Source organism: Alosa alosa, chromosome 19 (genome assembly GCF_017589495.1).
Source record: "Alosa alosa isolate M-15738 ecotype Scorff River chromosome 19, AALO_Geno_1.1, whole genome shotgun sequence".
NCBI lineage: Eukaryota > Metazoa > Chordata > Actinopteri > Clupeiformes > Clupeidae > Alosa > Alosa alosa.
The window spans coordinates 6344691-6365452 of record NC_063207.1 but is presented as its reverse complement, the minus strand read 5'-3'; the positions used below and the strand labels follow the sequence as shown (position 1 = coordinate 6365452).

At 44.8% G+C, this 20762-nt stretch overlaps 1 protein-coding gene across 2 annotated transcripts in view; it reads left to right on the top strand.

The window, feature by feature from the left end:
* The first annotated feature begins 6362 nt into the window (after positions 1 to 6362).
* Positions 6363 to 20762, top strand: part of lin52 (lin-52 DREAM MuvB core complex component) — a 27256-nt gene continuing 12856 nt past the window's right edge. The window contains exons 1-6 of one of the 2 annotated variants that reach the window (XM_048228740.1): positions 6363 to 6440; positions 7153 to 7227; positions 7399 to 7436; positions 7532 to 7598; positions 8235 to 8318; positions 16835 to 16998. In XM_048228740.1, coding sequence (XP_048084697.1) covers positions 6422 to 6440; positions 7153 to 7227; positions 7399 to 7436; positions 7532 to 7598; positions 8235 to 8318; positions 16835 to 16836 — 285 coding nt within the window. In that variant the 5' untranslated portion in view covers positions 6363 to 6421 and the 3' untranslated portion in view covers positions 16837 to 16998. Of the gene's footprint in view, positions 6441 to 7152; positions 7228 to 7398; positions 7437 to 7531; positions 7599 to 8234; positions 8319 to 16834; positions 16999 to 20762 lie in introns of those variants that run through there. The other variant, XM_048228739.1, reaches the window with a different exon arrangement.

The following is a 20762-nucleotide window of genomic DNA, read 5'->3' as shown; positions in this document are numbered from 1 at the left end:
AAAAAATGACCTGCTGGTAGGGAGAACATTTTGGTCATTTGGTATGAGCATTTCTAGGGCTTACTCCCCAGGTCACCATCTCACTCTCTCTCACACACACACACACACACACTCACACACACAAACACACACAGGCCACCTATGTCTGGCAGCTACTAATATGCCAGTCATTAGTTGAAACTGAAAAGGTGTCTGTTCATCTTCAAAAGAAGCTGGTTTTCAAAGTTGCCAGAATTCAGTGCCTGGGAGTTTCAGGCCCAAGACCGGCCCACGTTTTCCATAGTGGTGGAAATTAGATAAATGTTTTTTGCATGGGTAGGCTATCTTGTTGTTTGGTGATTTAGCCTACTCCTTTACTACACCCTCTTCTGAGCAAACAAGGCATATAGGTTTATCATGTAGGGTAATTGCTCTTTCTTACATTAAATAACTTTAATTTATCCTCTCTACATGTCCCTGTAGTCATGGCCTCATCACTAATTTCGGGCTCATCATTTTCAGTGGTCGACTGGTTGATCTGCTGCTCAGTTTCTCTTGGCTTCTTTCTACCATCCATCCTTCCTGACACTTGTGTCTACTGTAGGGCCGGCTCGGCTATCCATATCTGAGAAAACTTTTTGGAAAAGACCCAACCAAGTCTTTTTGGAAGGGGAGAACTCCCTCACGTAGGCTACAACCCATGCAGAGGCATTGCATTGGTGTCATGCACAGAATGAGGAAAGTGTCCTACTTTAAGAAAACATATTTTTTTCCTCGACCAGCCCAAAAGTGAAGCGGCCCACAGGGAATTCTCCGGATTCTCCCGATTACCCACCACGGGCCTGATTCAGTCTTACTCTTCTTGGACTGAATACAAGTCCTGCGATGCTAAATAGCCTTTCACAGGCCGCTAAGGCAGGTAGTGGAGTGTTCAGCTTCACAGAAAGCTGCCAATGTACAGAAACATTTCTTGCAAATACGGCCACAGCGTGTATGACGTTATCTTCACCACTACCCTGTTCACCGAGTTCACCACTATCGTCGGGATGGTCGTCTATGATAAGGGAGGTCCTCCAGTAGGTGCTCGTGCTTCCATGGCGGTTTCAGTTGTGCATCCTCCTCCTTTAGCAACAAACAAGCGCTGAAATAGAGCGCGCAACGTGCGGAGCGTGCGTAATGCAATCTAGTAGCAGTGATTCGCCAAACCTCCCTTATTGCAGTCGCACACATTTCTTCTAATTTTATGTTTTAGTAACGAGTAACGAAGATGCTTAGTGGAAATATAACGGAGTAAAAGTATACATTTTATCTAGGAAATGTAGTGGAGTAAAAGTGAAAGTTGACATAAATTTAAATAGTAAAAAAGTCAAGTATGGATACGTGAAATTTACAGTACTAGTACAGTATTTGTACTCCGTTACATTACAACACTGGACATTACAGTGTTTGTCTTTTTCTGTTTCTGTTTCTAAAAACATCACTCCTCAAAGTCCTCCTTTTAGGCCTACTGTATACGTGTCAATGTAATAGAAAAAAATAACCCCTGCCACTGAGGGTAAGCCCGACTGGAATCAGCTGTGGTTGGCCCAATTTACCCAACATAAATCAATTGTGTGTCAATTATTCAATTGTTTGTTTATTATTAGCTGAGATATTTTGTTTTTGAACTGATATCATTGCAGAAGCAGAGGTTTTTATACTGTATCTAGTTGGAATATTGTTTTTGCTATTGTGGGATGTTGTGTGTTAAAGCGATCGTTCGGAGTAATTTCACCCTAGGGTCCTTTGCACCATGACCCCGAGCCAAACACCCTCCCAGAACCTGTTTTCCCTTGGTCGAACCCTGGTCGAGTAGCGCTGTCAGAAACTAATGAGTTTCTGCAGGCTAATGGAACCAACTTTTATCTCGTAAATTACTCCACTAATAATGCCCTGAATGGTATGAAGTATGTTCTTTACTCATAAAACGAGGCATTGGAATGTTTGTAGGTACACCAGGAGTTTATTTAAATAACACTTGCCTCAGTTGCCTGATGAATGTGCTATGATCTGCTACATTATGGCATTTCAGAATGTTTGTAAACAATAGTAAATAATAATTCTCGTATAGAGCTGCACAGTCCCGCCCACAGCCAAGGTTAGGTGCCGGATGTAAGATTCCCATAGAGTGTCCCAGTGACGCCACTTCCATTTGCCTCCATGGGACCTATCTTTCAAAAAATGTTGAACGCGAAAAAGAAATGATTTTCTGGTCCCGGTTGACTTGCCTTGAATTACCCATATGATGTTTGTCAATTTTAAAGACAATTTTTCATGTAAAGACATTTGCAGTTTGTTTCGTAACTATTTAGTTATTTCAGGAGTAATCGTGTAAATAATAGTGTTTTGATATTGAATTTTATATCATCGTGTATTTTATATTATGTGTGTGAGAAAGCGGTTAACGTTAATGGCAGTGCTTCTTAACATTAACGTTACCTGACTCATCCTATACATGGATTTCTATGCAACGTCACGAAAACATGCGTGCGCAACCAAGAGGCAGAAAGCACCATAGAACAGCATAGAGCAATGCAAAAGAGCAAAAGAATAAAATGAGTTTTTGTGCTGAAAACTGCACCAATTCGAAATCACGATGGTTAGAGAATGTTAAATATGTTCAATATCCCTAACGGAATGCATGTCTTTGACAAAAATGACAAAATACGATGTTATATTAATAATGCAAATGAACGTCAAACTTTAAAATATAGTCTGAAATGAGACAACAGGGGTATACAAAAAAATCCGATTGTAGCTTACAGCAGCTGACTATTTAGGTTAAGTTTATAACGTTGTGGACGGCCACCAAGTGTCTTCTGCCTCGCGGCTGCGCGCCCATCTAGTTTTGTTGGTAAACGGGAAACCCGTGTATGCAGTCATCACTGCTCAGTCGGGCTGATGCATGGACTGGTGCATGGTCTGCTCTTGGACCACCATATTCAGTTTATTAATTTGCCGTGAATTATTACACAAAATGTTCATTAAATGCACGAAGAAGTATTCCTAGGTTAATGATTGATATGAATCATACAGTATGAAGGCTACAGTAGCCTAGCTAATGTTAACTAGCACTGCTAGCAGCATTACCAACCTCCCTGCTTAACTCACCACAACTTTGTAGGTCTTGTCCCTCATGACATGCTGGCCCTTACAAAACCCACAAACTGACTCTCGGACACACAACAGTCAATAATGTGACCCGAATAAAGTGGCTTTCACCCCTTTGGACACTCACTAAAACATAATATACAGTGCTGGCCAAAAGTATTGGCACCCATGCTAAAGTTGACTGAAAAGAGGAATATAAAATCATCTTTTGGAAATTGATCTTAATGCCTTAAGTGAAAAATGAGGAAATATCTAACCTTTAAGGACACCAATTTTCTTAGTGAATGAATAATGTATCATAAATAAATAAATGTTCTTCCTTAAAATACAGGGGTCATATTGGCACCCCTATGTTCCCATAGAGACAGGCAGATTTTTATTTTTAAAGTTATTTCATGGATCCAGAATACTGTGCATCCTGATAAAGTTACCTTGGCCTTTGGAATTAAAATAGCCCCACATCATCACATACCCTTCACCATACCTAGAGATTGGCATGGGTGTTATTTCAGTTAGCCTATTAGCTGGTTTGATTTGCATTGAGCTCAATGAGCATCAAACCTATAGGCTAACTGAAATAACACCTACACAGTAGCTGAAGGTGTGTTGCTGTTTGAATAATCACACACACGTGCTTTTTAATTTCACAGACTACAACTACCAAGATGGAATCAAAGCACATCGATTCCCCTCTCACACCCTGCACGCACTTAAAACAAAATAAACAGGCGTCTCAGTCTCACCCATGTATAGGCAAAACTGTATCAGACCGGTGTAACGTTGGTAAATCTTCCATTGCACAGAATGATTTTTGTAGCACGTGCAACAAATGACAGTCGAAAGATACAATTACAGTGCTGCTATCAATTTGCTTGGTATAACCACATTTATAGTTTTCTACAAATGCAATCAATCAAATTGGCCTCCATCACTCAACCAACACTAACGGTAACATTACCTAGGTCCTATATTGATATTATAAGATTAAGCATTACCTGCAGTAAAAACCAAGCATGTCGATAAACATCCTCAGATTTATTTCGGCTTCAAGAAGAAATGGGAATTATATTTCATGTGAACATCATCCTATCCTTATTAGACGTTCTCTGCGGTAAACTACAGTCCTTGTAAGAAGCGTCCATTGTTTTTCAAACCTACTTTTAACTTCCAACAAAATTACGTCTCACTGCAACGATGCGCCATCTAGTGGACAAACGACTACTTATCGCCAATACTGGAAATGCAGCCATGATGATGATGAATATTTATTTTGGCTTTCTTTTAATCCTACTGAATTTGTAATTATGTATCGGCCGTTCTAATACCGATAGTATGTGGGTGCCTGTGTGTGTGTGCATGTGTATATGTGTGCACCGCCATCTACAGGCCAATGAGTGTACAGTCACTAAATTTACACATAACCTAATTTTTTTAGACCCCCATGGATGAAATTCTCTGAAACTTGGCATACCCCAGAGAATGCCAGGTCAAATTTGGTGCAGTTCTGAACATCTTAACTGAAGATAGGGAGATTAAAGCAGAATAATATTGCATTTTCATTTTTTTGCAAATCACAAATGAGTGATTATGGGCCAGGTTGATGTGGGCCCTTGAGACCAACATACCATAAAAGATTCTTCATCCTCAGTGCCACGGTTCAGGTAGTTATTTAGGAAAAACTGCTTTTTTTGCGGTTCAGGGGGCCCAGCACGGGGGATTGGAGGGGAGGGGCCAAAACAAAATTTTTCCGTAAAAGTCTAGTGGGGCTACATACCCACCAAATTTCATGTGCCCCAGTGGTTCGGTGTCCCGGGTATCGTTGACCAAAAATTCAGGAAGCAGATGGCGGGGAACTTTGACAATCCCTATATGGGATTATATCCCTATACATAATAATAGCTAAAATTCAGTATTATTTTTGTAAACAAAATAGATTTCTTGATAATAAATTATTAGAATAGTAGGTGACTGCTCATTTTTCTGTAGAAAGTACTTTGTCATTAACTATTATGTTGTCAGTCTTTACAGATTTACACAGTATTTTTTTTTTTTTTACTGTAAAGGCGACTGCGCTTGCCTAGTTAAAACTTCTCACTGGTGCTCTTTCCTATCATTCAAATTCCAGCCATGCAAAAAAATGGATGAGTGCATGTTTGAGGAGTGCTGAAGAGTGCAGATTGCATTATTTGCAAAACATTTAGACAAGATATCCTTTATAGTGCAACAAAAAGGAACAATCTCCAGTGCATCATTACTGCATGATGCTGAAAGGGAAGTGGACCTAGGACAAATCCTCAGCTATGAACTGATTAATGTCCCTGTATTGCAGATAACGATGGTTATTTGTGAAGTGGAAATAAGTCTATCCTTACTCAAGTGCTTTCTAGCAATGTGGAATGTCCAGTAGTGATCACTGCACTTCATTTGTTATGTGGTAGCAAATTATGTTAACTATCAAAGAAATAGATGTAAGAATGCACACAGATATTGCAACAGATAATGGTGTAAGCCTATTTGATTAAGACCTGAGTGGTTGAAACGTACTTATTAAATTACACTGGGAGCAAAGAAGACTATCTTCACTTTTTTCCCTTGTCAAACTGTCAAAGAAATCCCATAAATATGGGAAGGCCTAGAGTAGCCTACATCAGATGGCCTAAAGATTAGACTCTTCTCCTAAGTGATTTGCATGCAGTAATTTGAACACTGACCTTGATCTAGCCTACTATGGCTATTTAAAGGTAGCCTAATTTATTGCCAAAACACCACACAATATAAATGAGCTATAACAAACAATAAAGGACTTAATCACACACAAACTACAATTTTACTGACTACAAAAATAATAATTATGTATGTATGTAATCATGTTCCCATTAAATACATTAATAAACTATAGTATGGCTTATTTAATGCTCAGACATGTGTTAAGAGAACACTTTTATTTGGTTTTAGTGATTACTTTTAAAATCAACCCAATTTAGGGAAAAATAAGCAAAAGAAATTTTATGTTGAAATGCTGATTATGCGGCTTAGAACCATAGGCTTAGAACTCAGAATTGAGCTTGGTAAACAAAATATTCAGAATCAGCACCCTCAAATTAGGTAAGAAGGGTGGTTTACCAACTTTTCCTCAAATTTGCAAGTAGGCCTACAGAAGTTCTCTTCTGTGAAGCTGCTCTCCCTCTAGTAGTGCGTCACCTGCAGGTAGAGGACGGTAGAGACGCGCCAAGTCGGTCCTCGAGCATCGTCCAATCATTGGCTGGAAAACATCACATGTAGAGTTGATAAGATGGCGTCTCCGAATGGAGGTAAATTCTAAATCTGTCTTTAGATGTGATGTGTGTTTTTGCTGACATTTGATACTAAAGTGTACTAAATACACATAAAATGCACAGCAGCGTTTGTTGGTCTTCCGTTATGAAATACATAACATTGTGTGTTGATACTAGTCCGTAGTAGCCTACTAGCGAGGGTTGTATTTGCTCTCCACTTTCAAATGGTCACAATGTTATTGTCAGACCAATCATAACGTTAGCTAGCTAACTAGCTAGCAAGCTATCATATTTTGCAGGTGGTCTTGCAGTCAGTTAAATGTCAGAGTCAAGTTACCTTAGTTTGTAAATGTGTTGTTTTTTTTAAACAACGCACAGTTTGTTGTTATTGACAGAGGTGGACAGCGTTATTATCTCACCTCTTTGCTAATGTTGTGAAGGTGGTCTATTGCAGTGTCTATTTGTGGCTTGCTACCTAGCTTATCAGGTTAGCGATCAAGGCCATATGACATCTAACGTCACTGCAGTTTATCTAACATTAACTATAAAAGGCATGAATAAAGAGCAATGTATTTATTGCTTTACTTGTAGTATATTTTTGTAAAGCGTACTAAAATATTGTACCCAGGAAGTGCTAAGTATCATTAACAGTAATAGGGTGAGACAAAAGCTACCAATTATTGCAAAACGTAAACATTTCCATGTTTGTCTATTGCAAAGGGCTTAACACAGTGTTTCCCTTTTAAAGGTGATGATTTTGAATCCTCCCTACTAAGTTTTGAAAAGCTCGACAGGGCTTCACCCGACCTTTGGCCAGAACAACGTAAGTTATCAGTCAGTAGTCAAATTCAATTATATTTTGTCATTAGCCCTAGAGTTGTACTTGTCCATCTAGCTTCTATGACTCATTGAAGCCAGACGAAGCTTGTCACTTTAAATATGTTGTTATTGTGTACTTATTTGTTTATTAAGCAATGTTTGTTTTTTTCAACAGTGCCTGGAGTTGCTGAATTTGCAGCATCCTTTAAAAATGTGAGTTGCCAAGTAAATACTTAGCACACCATAGTCTTTTACAGCCCAGTCCTATAATAAAGTGCAGAAGCAATAACTGCCTTTTGTGTCTGCAGCCCATCACAAACTCTCCTCCCAAATGGATGGCTGAGCTGGAGTCTGAGGACATTGAAATGCTGAAAGGTACATTCCCCAAAGCTATCAAGATACCGCTTGTAATGCTGGACTGTTAAAGCGAAGCTTTCTAAACATATATCCCAGCTGATGATCATTCAGCATTTCCCCCTTGTGTTATTAACTGTACAGACCAGTATATGCTATACCCACATAGAAGACTATAGCAATTTCTTGGTCATTGGTTAAAGCCTAAAGCACAGTGCCATACTGCTTTGGTATGCATTTGCTGCAAAAATGAAAATATGCTTATCGCTTTCATAATGCTGTTGTGATGTGTTTGTTGTACACATGACACATATATGTATGTATTATTATTATTTTTGTAATCAAGAAACAAAATCAGTAAGTCAAAGTCTAGAAAACACAGATTAGAGCTAACTGTTTTGCATTATTCACTTCGGCAGATAGATAGTTAATAGAAAAACTGTGATGGAGGTTCAATAAGTAGTACCTGGCCTGAAATGGACTGCAATACCAGAGTTAGTTAATCTGACCTCAGCCAACCTGAGCTTTTCACTAACTATCAAATACAAATCGGTCAGTCAAGGTGTAAAGAGATCCAAATCTCTACAAAATAAATTGGCATGCATTTGTTTGCTTTTGTTTATTTGTTTGTTTTGTTTGTTTGTGCCTTTCCTCCAGAGCTGGGGAGTTTGACCACAGCTAACCTGATGGAGAAGGTGAAGGGGCTGCAGAACCTGGCCTACCAGCTGGGCCTGGAGGAGTGTAAGTAATTACCACACACAGCGCCTGAGTGGTATACAATAAAGCAAGATTAGATTTAGTGCTATGTTATGGCTAAAGAAGACAGAGCCACATTTAGAGTCTCAAACGTCCCCATCTGTTTGCCAAATTTGAACACACCCCTGACTATAGACTCTATATACCACTCATCATGCTTCGTAGTATTGTTTTCTGGTCAGGGCAGGAGTACTCATGACGCAACAGTACCTGTGTTACTAGCCTACAAAGACTTGAGAGAGAGAGATTATTAGTGGCTGAATTACTATGTTATTAAAGGTTGTATCAGTGATTTCAGGCCCAAAAAAGGCCCGAAACATAAATGATCACATTCATCTAATCTTTCCTAACGATCCGCTAGCTGTCTGCCCCATAAGCAGGCCGTCAAAAACGCGTCTCTGTAGGCAGCCTTGGCTCCGAGATCTGTACACAAACACAATTGCTACCAACAAGGGTTGGCAACCCACTCAAAGGCAAAATAAAGTGTTTTAACCAATAACCGATGAGATGCGCGCTTAGGAGAGTTTTAATTGCACGGGAGGGAGGGGGAGGGAGTAGCGAGCTAGCTCTCTGTTTAGTTTGAATCAACAGAAGTGACATATCCCCGCTATCGCTGATACAACCTTTAAGTAATCATCATTGCCAACATGGTTATGTCAGTGTCCGTGACCACGTTGTGTGCGTGTGTGTGCGTGCGTGCGTGCGTGCGTGCGTGCGTGCGTGTGGATGTGTGTGTGTGTGTGTGTGTGTGTGTGTGTGTGTGCGTGTGCGCGCGTGCGTGCGCGTGTGTGTGTGTGTGTGTGGATATTTTGCCTGGTTTCATGCTTATCATTGCCTTTGCTTGTTTTTCTCCTGCTCTGGAAAATCAAATGTGAAACACGCATGCATTAAAACACCCAAGAGATATCACAAGATAATTACTTATAATAAACACTAGAACACACTATCTTTCCAGTGTGCGCTTAAGGGTTGCAGCATAATGGTAGATTTAAAATCACCTTTATACTGTATTGGGCAACAAAATTGTTGCCTCCAATGGACTTGTGTTGTCCAAAAGTGTGATGTCACTTTGCTTACGAGAGGAAAATCGGTGCATGGCTGCTAGGCTGGAAATATTGCTGCCAAGTGTCCACTGTATTTGGCAGCTAAAGTGCTTTAGTAAGGCATCAGACAAAGATTCTTTTCACCTGAGTTGTAGACACGAGTCAGATGTGGAGGTAGTCTCCAACCTGTTATTCCACATGTGGCCTCTAGATGGAGCTGCTACCCTGAAGGCTAATTTCCCTGATGCCCTTCGTCCGCCGTGGCTCCACTCTAATCCCTCCACTTGTTCATCTAATTAAGGACCTCTTTAATATTGCTAATGTTTTTGAATTATGACACATATGGCTAGTTAAGCCGGCGGAAATTCACCAGCACTCCATCAACATTCTCTCTCAGTATTTCACAAAGCTACTTTTATTGTTTTTCTGTGATGCTGTGTTCCTGTTGTTGGTGTTAACTGTATCATGTCATGGGCAGCAAATCTAATCGTAAGGAATGTTAAAGTGCCCAGTCCTGAGTAATTTACAGAGCATTTTAGACTGGGCTCGAGGCAGAGTGGCGTGTGTTTGAGACGAGACGAGAGTGTGGAGTGTTGAGACATGTAAACTTGTGAAATCTGTTTTGACAGCTCTCGCTGCAGAGAGTCCCCCCTGTCTGTAATCCGCAGAGTGTGGATTAGCACAGCGCCACTAAGTGCTCCAATTTCTCATATGAAGAAGATGATGGGTACTTAGGCCAGGCCAGCAGAGCCTGCATCATGGCAACAAAAAGCACCGGCAAAATGGCCGCCGGGCAGAGCAGTCAGCAGAGGGAGAGGGCTCCATGTTCACTCTCTGCCGGGGTGCCTTAAAGGTGCTCTAAGCGATGCCATGCGTTTTTTAGGCTAAACATTTTATGTCACTTACTGCAAACATCACCTAACCAACCGCTAGCTGTCTGTGTCCTGAATACACTGTAAAATAATGTGATCTCTGTGGACAGCCCAGGCTCCAAAAACGGCAACAAAAACAACCTGGGTAAACCTAGCCCATAAAAACATAACAAACTATTCCAGCAAATCACAGACGAGATGGGCGTTTAGGGAAGTTTCAATTGCAGCACGGCAGGGAGGGGGAGGAAGTAGCAAGATAGCTCTCTGTTTTGTTTGAAAGTCAACAGAATTGACGTTACCCAGCATTGCTTAGAGCACCTTTAAAACACTAAAACAAATCAAACGTTGGTCGGTTGGGTTGATTGTTTTCCAGGCCTCTGTTTGCAGTCCTAAGTGTTTCCATCCGAAAGCGAATGGTACTGATGTTAGAGCAGCAATCCGAATAATCCTGTAGTGAGGTGCCTTACTGTTTGCATGACAGGTTTTTAGTTGGAAATTGTAAGGTGGCATAAGCCTGACCCACTGCCGGAGAGTAGTAGCTCCGGCCGCTGAAGTGAGTAATTTTATTGTTGGATGCCCCCCGATGTGCAGTCATTTCCTTGATTATTTCCAGTGTCCTCTCCCCCCCTGAGCTGTTTATCTGTGAGCTGGTGCCTGACTCTAGCTGTGAGCAGAGACAGAGAGAGAGGCAGACTCAGACTCCGACCCAGACCCAAAAGCCACAGAATGAGGAGGTGTTCAGCAGTTAATCCGCACCAGGAGTGATTTCTCTATGCCTCATCATACACACGTGCGGTAGCGCCCGTAGCAGACAGCTCTCCGTGAGATTTCCCCTGTGCAAGCGGATTGATGCAACAGCCTACAACACGGGCCATGTAGAGCTATTGTGCTTTAACACACATTACTGACATTTTTAGAGGAGAGAAACAGAGAGAGTGAGAGAGTGTGTCAGAGAGAGAGAGAGAGAGAGGGTGTGTGAGTGAGTATGAGAGTATGAGTGTGAGAGAGAGAGAGAGGGAGCTCAATGCTGATTTGTAAAATTCCATCAAGAGAGCATGATTAAAGTGTTCTCCCTGAGAGTAGGATTACGCCAGACGTGATTTGTCAGGGCTGCAGATCGCCCGGCAGAGAAGCGAATGAAACGTCCGTTAAAACGGAGTCTCCTCTACCGTTGCCACCCACCCGCACGGCTGCAGACTCACTTAGACCCCTCTGCCCACCTTCATCACCAGCCTCTTCTTTGTTTTACCCAGCACCACGCTGATAGGAACTGGGACACACACACACACACACACACACACACACACACACACACACACACACACTCGCTGGGCAGCAGGCAGTAATGGCCCCCTCGTCAGATGCCCCACATTATGGAATTATGAGGCCACAGATTAGTGTAATTCATGCCAAGCCAAAAAGAGACAGACAGAGAGAGAGAGACAGAAAGACAGAGACCAATAGAGAGAGAGAGAGAGAGAATGAATAGTGCTGTTTATCCTCTGCTGCTTTAGAGCTGTATTTACCACTCAGGATAAATGCATAATATATATTTTATATTTATCACTACTATTTTATAATTGAGCAGCACATACTAGCCTTCTCCATGCCTATCACTGAGTAACATTATAAATGGCATTGGGTGCCCTAGCATTAGTTCTCTATACCTTAATATCCATCTCTGTGCCATATAATCTGGCAGTTCTCTTTATACCCATCAGTCCTCTCTGTACCCCCTCAAACCCCCCCTTCAGCCAGCACTGTCACACCTGTGACAAGAATGTAGGAAAATTAACGTTCTAAAGAATATCTGGGTTCATCAAATTCAACATGGCATAATAGAACCTTGAATTGTTGCGGAATAAAATCTTTTGTTAGAATGTTCAAAACTCCGCACACAGCGGACGAAATGGGCTGTTAGCCCTCTGGGCATGTATCAGTCCATCTAAGCACATAGCACTTAAAGGTGGAGTCAGTGATTCAATACTCAATTTCAAGCCCATAAAATTCAGCAATCATTTCCTTCATGACTGCTAGCTGCTTATTCCATGACTACACTGTAAACAAATCTGGTCTCTGAAGGCAGCCCAGGGTCTGAAAACTGGAAACAAACAGTGGGGCAGTCTGTCTCCCAAACAAAAACGAAACCGTGCGTGTAGTTTCTCTGAGAATACAGTACTGAAAGGAGGGATGAGCTACCTCTCTGGTGTGTTTCTATTGATCCTCGGTTCAAATACAATGTACGTTGTTTTGGACAAAAACGTCTGTTTATGTTTATTTGCGACTTCCTGCGTTATCGCTAACCTCACCTTTAAGGTGGCTTATTACGTCTCCCTATATCTGAGCGTTCTAGCACATAACAGGCAAGATGGCCGGTCGGTCCCTTCTGTATCTGTCTTGGTGTCTTTGGGGAGATGGATCCCTTCTCTTCTACGTTTGCTTGGACTCGCTTGGATGAAATGCTGATACGTATTAAAAACTTGTACTCTATATTGTGTACAGTACGTATTCTGTACGTATACAAACTCTATACATATTTGTGTGCTGTGGGCCTTCCGTTGGGTTCAGTCATCAGAAGTGACCCATTGTGCTGTGGGTGGAGGATCTCTTCTCCCGTTGGGTCTCAGCACCGGGAAGACCAGACGCCGTGCCATTCTTGTCTGGATAGTATCAGGTGGACGTGACCGTATCGACTGGCCTGTGAGGGGCAGAGGTGTTGCTCTGCCAGTCTCCGCTAGTGCTTGGCGCATAAGCACAGCAGACATTAATTCACTCATCTCAAGAGACTGGTCACCTTGAGGTGATCATCAATGAACACTTTCGGCAAAATATTGGCTTGAGCTATTGAATCTATAGCAGTGGACTTGCTAAGCTGGCATGGAGGTGAAAGCCTCCTCACCTGTATTTCACAGATGTCAGGAAGTGTGTGTGTGTGTGTGTGTGTGTGTGTGTGTGTGTGTGGCACACAACACTCATTCCACCACTTTTCTGATATGCTGCCTGTGTATGTTGAGTGTTATCACTGCCATTGAGTCGCCACACAGTCACACACCCAGACACACACACACACACACACACCCTTTCCCATAGTGTGATGACACAAAGCGGTGATTATTATTCGTGTCCCAGTGCTGGTTAATGGCAGGCCTTTAATGTGCTGTGGTTTAATTTCCCCGTCTATGGGGGCCTGACAGGCACGGCCCAGTAAATCTCCCTCACTGTTTCATCACCGTTCCCCTTCCCTCCTCCCCAAACGCCTCCGCCGCCACGCCACGCCGCGCCGCCTCAAACCGACGGCCAACGGGGAGCTGTCAGCGAGGAGAGGGGTGGGGACGTACGCAGGCATGGGCGGGAAGGGAGAGTGTGTGTGTGTGTGGGGGGGGGGGGAGATTTACCGCCGCCTGCCCACCGCAGACGTGGCGGCCATTAAAGTGAGGAGGTGCTTAATGGGACGAAGTCACAATCACGCCGTGAAATCTCACCCCGTCCGGAAGGTTATCCTCCGTTCCTCTCTTCCCAGCTGTCCCTGCCCCATCCCTCGCTCCTGGCTTTCGTTCGTTCACTCGTTCGTTCGCTCGCCAGGCTAAACGACCCCCCCCCCACCCGGAAAGCAGATGATTGTGTGTGGGGGTCCTCCCTTTTTTTCTGTCTTTAATTTGATCCTCGGAGCCACCGTGCGATGGCTCTGCTGGAGGATTCATTTGCTGGGAGGGAAATAATGTTAATTTGGGAGGTTGAGGGTGAAATTGAGAGTCTGTCCTTTGTAGCTTTAATTTCAGAGGAAATGCTGCTCTTTGGCCCCACACGTGCCAGATAGCACAAGATGGGTGTGCATGTGCGTGCATGCCTGTGCGTGTGTGTGTGTGTGCAAGTGTGCTTGACGCATGACAGAGTGAGGTACTGAATCCTATCTGATGTGTGTGATGAGATGACTTCACCTGCCTGGTAGCATTCTGTAGCTGTGTGCGTGGGGGTCCTATCTGATCTCTGTGATGGCTTCACCTAGCTGGTAGCACTATGCAGCACCTGCTCACAGCTATCCCCTTTGTGGGAGGAAACACAATTTGTAACATATGTGGTCCTACCAGCTGGTCTTTTTGTGTGTGTGTGTGTGTGTTAGGATAGGACGCGTGTCAGGCCTATCCCATGGGCCTCACAACCCCACCCACTCAAACACACACACACACACACACACACACACACACACACACACACACACACTTGGCTGGATGACGCTCTGATCAGTGTTGTCCCTTGGGGCAGTTTGGGCGCGTGCCTCTTCCCTCCTCCCCTCCCCTCTGTGCTGCTGGGTCTCCTCCTCCCCATACACACACACACACACACTCACACAGCGCTGGCGGTACCCAGCTGCCGGGCCAGCGCTGGCCGTGATGAATGCTGCTGTCGCGGGCCGCTGAGCGTGGTCATCAGGCCTCCGTGTCCCAGGGGTCCTCTGACTACACTGATAAGTGCTGTTATGGAAGGTAATTGAATGGCGAGTGGTCCCAGGGGAGAGAGGGCCTGCAGTGCGGAGTGGAGTGGAGTGGAGTGGAGTGGAGTGGAGTGGAGTGGAGTGGAGTAGGGTGGGGTGGGGTGGGGTGGGGTGGGTGGGGTGGAGTGGAGTGGGGTGGGGTGGGGTGATGAGTCCACTGCTGATGAGACTACAGCAACATGTGTAAAGGGCTCGCCACTCCCCTCTCCACAGGTCTCTATGGAACACACACACACACACACACACACACAACACAACAAAACAAAACAAACAGAGACTCACACATGCACATTATACACATTACACACACACAAATATACACAGAGACTCGGACATTACACCCACACTCACACACACACAGACGACAAAACACAGACACACATGTACATATTGACATACTCTTGCTCACTCTGATACATGAGGATATCCATGATGTGCATATATGCATACACCCATCCATAGAGATATAATGAATGCACACTGCATCCATACACATAGGAATATTAAATACACACATACACTTTTACACAAAACACACACACACGCACATAGACAGACACCCCCCTGAGTCCTTTGTAGTTGCTGTGTTGTTCTCATCCTTCATCCCCAGAGGCAGATTTAGCGCTCCACTCTCTTACCACTTACCCACCTACAGGAAGTATGTGCGTGTGCATGCGTGCGTGCGTGTGTGTGTGTGTGTGCTTGTTTGTGTGTGTGTGTGTGTGTGTGTGTGTGTGGTTGTCATCTAACTGAAATACACAACAGCCACCTTCCATGCACTCGGCGGTTTGTGTTTTATCTGGTCTGGCCTGGCAGACACACAGATGCGAAATCCTTGAACAGAGGTGAACATCATGTTTCCTTTCAACAGCTACATTTGAACGATTTTGTTGTAAGCATCCCATCTCCATGGCAACCGTTCGTCCTGCTTCCCGTGTGTTGGCCGAGAACTACCTCCTCAACCTGTGAGTGTTTGCAAACGTTTGCAGAAAACTCAAGGCAAAAAGAAAGCTCCTCGCCAACATTCACAACAGTTTGCCTACGATTGTGAATATGAACACACCTGTGACATCGCCTACAATTGTGAATATAAACACACCTGTGACATGGCCTATGATTGTGAATATGAACACGCCTGTGACATGGCCTATGATTGTGAATATGAACACACCTGTGACATGGCCTATGATTGTGAATATAAACACACCTGTGACGTGGCCTACGATTGTGAATATAAACACACCTGTGACATGGCCTATGATTGTGAATATAAACACACCTGTGACGTGGCCTACGATTGTGAATATAAACACACCTGTGACATGGCCTATGATTGTGAATATGAACACACCTGTGACATGGCCAAGAATTCCTAAGGTCTTTGGCATGAGCTCTTAACAAAGGAAGTGAACGCACAGTTGGTGAAATGGAGATTAGTGACTAGTGATATGATATAATCACCACAGCACACATTAAGTCATTGTGCTAGTAAGCTTTGTGTGTTTGTTTTGTGTGTGTGTGTGTGTGTGTGTGTGCAGTTGCAGTTGCCTCAGAGTGACCGCTCAGTCTGAAGGTCACCCCATCAGCTGCTAATGGCCTCCTGCTCCACACACACACTCACACACACACACACTCATTCCTTCGCCTGCTCCCCCTGATCAATCTGCACTTTATTAAGAGCACTGTGGCACTGAATATGATTGCGTTGACGCCCCGTCGCAGGACTAATGTGCTGTCGCCCATCTGTCAGACCCCCCCCTGGACATGGGGCGCACAGTTATGAAGTGCAGCCCAGTGATGAGCAGAGAGAGAGAGAGAGTGAGGGAGAGAGAGAGAGAGAGAGAGAGAGAGAGAGAGAGAGAGAGAGAGGGGGGAGAGAGAGAGACACTTTTCATTGATGACTGGTAGAGAGAAAAGGAGACAGAGAAAGAGAGAGAGATGCCCTTCTTTTCACTGATGATGGGTAGAGAGAGAGAGAGCGAGGAGGAGAGATACACTTCCTCTCACCTTTGCTCTTTTCCCCCCGTCTTTCATCCCCCCTTCTTCTCTCTCTTCCTCTCCATTCCTCCACTTTTCTGTGCTTCCTGTCTTTAGAGGGCAGTTAGAGGTCACGTGCAGGAGCAGGGGGAAGGTCAAAGGTCATGGAAATGCAGCTCAATCTGAGGTTCCCAACCTTTCCGCGGGCTGAAGCACATCCAAAGGTCTATCCAAAATACCCCAACGCATGGTTACTGATGATGATGAATATCACACACATTAAAGGATCAGCCCTCTGATTTCCCGGTGCTTGTGATGTGCAGTGAAATTCAATGAAATTCAGAGATGCTTCCTCTTTAAAAGCTCCTGAAAGATCACACACAGATGCTTCCTCTTTATGTCATCACACACACATATATAAACACACACACACAGACAGGGGATACATTACACAGATCTACACACATTGGCGCAGACATGTTTGTTCACAGTGAAAAATGCAAAAAATAAGTCTACCAGGTTTGCACTTTTTGTGAAGAATTAATTTGAATCACCAACGAATTGAATTCCTATTTTTAGGTTTGCAAATTAGTTTTATAAATTACACAGCGTGGTTATGATGCTAACCAGATTTAAGCACAATTTAGTACAACCTGGAAAATCATTGTGTGGTGGTCAGTGTTGATATTGTGGTGGGCCGCCACAAATAAGTCAATGTATGGGAAACCCTGGCCACACCGGTTGAGGCCCACTGAGCTAGATGACATAAAGTTAGCATTTAAAACTACTGTCCGAAGTTCTGGGGTTAGACTGTTCTGCTCTGCACTAAATAGTGAGAGTGGTGAAGAAGAGGCGCCCAGATGTGTGTGTCATTTTTTTTTAGTCCAATTGGACGGTGAGACAGGAGGCGGAGAACTGAGGATGCAGCCTTTTTTACGGATTACTCCAAAAGAACACTGTGCTCATGGACATGGATTATACACACACCACAGCCCTCACAGAACACACACATACTGAGAAGCACACACACACACACACACACACACACACACCACAGCCCTCACAGAACACACACACATACTGAGAAGCACACACACACACACACACAACACACACACACACCACAGCCCTCACAGAACACACACATACTGAGAAGCACACACGACACACACACACACACACACACACACCACAGCCCTCACAGAACACACACATACTGAGAAGCACACACACACACACACACACACACACCACAGCCCTCACAGAACACACACATTCTGAGAAGCACACACACACACACACACACCACAGCCCTCACAGAACACACACATACTGAGACGCACACACACACACATCTGCATAGGCAAGAACATACACACTGACTCACACACACACTCTAGCACTAGCATGACAACACTGCACTGGTGGTATCAAGCTTGTTCTTTGGAATGAGTGTTTGTTTATTTATTTATTTATTTATTTGTGAAACCATGTTTACATGTTAATGCCCCTTATGTCAGGTAATGTGAGTAAAATTGTCATTACGCCAAAAATACTTTAGATTTTTTTTACCTGAACTGAAACAGGCGGCGTTAGTGATCGCTCGTGTGTGCGGGATGGGGATTCTGTTGTCTCGGGGCTTGCTGTTCATTGTGTGGTATTCGCTGCCTGTTGTGTTTGCCTGCCACAAATAATGTCATGACTGCATGCGGCGGTCAGTGTCCGGACACCGGGTTGAGGAGCTGGCGATGAATAGTTACCGTCGCCTCCTCCTCCTCCACCTCCTCCTCCTCCTCCTCCTCCTCCTCCTCCTCCTCCTCCTCCTCCTCCTCCTCCTCCTCCTCCTCCTCCTCCTCCTCCTCCTCCTCCTCCTCCTCCTCCTCCTCCTCCTCCTCCTCCTCCTCCTCCTCCTCCTCCTCCTCCTCCTCCTCCTCCTCCTCCTCCTCCTCCTCCTCCTCCTCCTCCTCCTCCTCCTCCTCCTCCTCCTCCTCCTCCTCCTCCTCCTCCTCCTCCTCCTCCTCCTCCTCCTCCTCCTCCTCCTCCTCCTCCTCCTCCTCCTCCTCCTCCTCCTCCTCCTCCTCCTCCTCCTCCTCCTCCTCCTCCTCCTCCTCCTCCTCCTCCTCCTCCTCCTCCTCCTCCTCCTCCTCCTCCTCCTCCTCCTCCTCCTCCTCCTCCTCCTCCTCCTCCTCCTCCTCCTCCTCCTCCTCCTCCTCCTCCTCCTCCTCCTCCTCCTCCTCCTCCTCCTCCTCCTCCTCCTCCTCCTCCTCCTCCTCCTCCTCCTCCTCCTCCTCCTCCTCCTCCTCCTCCTCCTCCTCCTCCTCCTCCTCCTCCTCCTCCTCCTCCTCCTCCTCCTCCTCCTCCTCCTCCTCCTCCTCCTCCTCCTCCTCCTCCTCCTCCTCCTCCTCCTCCTCCTCCTCCTCCTCCGCCTCCTCCTCCTCCTCCTCCTCCTCCTCCTCCTCCTCCTCCTCCTCCTCCTCCTCCTCCTCCTCCTCCTCCTCCTCCTCCTCCTCCTCCTCCTCCTCCTCCTCCTCCTCCTCCTCCTCCTCCTCCTCCCCACTGAGCTAGATGACATAAAGTTAGCATTTAAAAACTACTGTCGAAGTTCTGGGGTTAGGGACTGTTCTGCTCTGCACTAAATAGTGAGAGTGGTGAAGAAGAGAGCCCAGATGTGTGTGTCATTTTTTTTTAGTCCAATTGGACGGTGAGACAGGAGGCGGAGAACTGAGGATGCAGCCTTTTTTACGGATTACTCCAAAAGAACACTGTGCTCATGGACATGGATTATACACACACCACAGCCCTCACAGAACACACACATACTGAGAAGCACACACACACACACACACACACACACACACACACACACACACACACACACACACACACACACACCACAGCCCTCACAGAACACACACATACTGAGAAGCACACACACACACACACACACACACACACACACACACACCACAGCCCTCACAGAACACACACATACTGAGAAGCACACACACACACACACACACACACACACACCACAGCCCTCACAGAACACACACATACTGAGAAGCACACACACACACACACACACACACATTCTGAGAAGCACACACACACACACACACACACCACAGCCCTCACAGAACACACACATACTGAGACGCACACACACACACATCTGCATAGGCAAGAACATACACACTGACTCACACACACACTCTAGCACTAGCATGACAACACTGCACTGGTGGTATCAAGCTTGTTCTTTGGAATGAGTGTTTGTTTATTTATTTATTTATTTATTTGTGAAAACCATGTTTACATGTTAATGCCTTATGTCAGGTAATGTGAGTAAAATTGTCATTTACATAAAAATACTTTAGATTTTTTTTTACCTGAACTGAGAACAGGCAGCGTTAGTGATCGCCTCTACGTGTGCGGGATGGGGATTCTGTTGTCTCGAGGGCTTGCTGTTGCAGTGTAAAGTATTTGCTGCCTGTTGTGTTTGCCTGTGTGAGTGTGTGTGTGTGATGCATGACTGCAGACGTGCAGTCAGTGTGTCGGAGAGGAGAGGCGATGCGAGGAGCTGGCGATGAATGGTGCAAAGTGCGCCTCCTCCTCCTCCTCCTCCACCCGGCTGGCTGGCACTCGGGGTGAGCAGATCGGAAATGACACCTCATTTCCATAAGTACATTAGGAATTCATTGGATTTTCTTTCCCAGCTAATCATCGCAGCGGTGTGAAACCTTTTAGGGATTTTAATGAATGAATTTTGACTGATTGCCTATTAATAAGGACACCTCTTGAACAGGCATTGTGTGTGTGTGTGTGTGTGTGTGTGTGTATGCATGCATATGCATGCATATATGTGCGTTTGTGTGTGTGCATGTGTATGTTCACGTGCATGTCTGCATGAGCATGTGTGTAGATCTGTGTGTATCAGTGTGTGTGCATGTATCTGTCTGTGTGTGTGTGTTTATATGTGTGTGTGATGACTCTCGGCAGAGAGTGAGAGAGTGTGTATGAGGGAGGGAGAGAGAGAGTGTGTGTG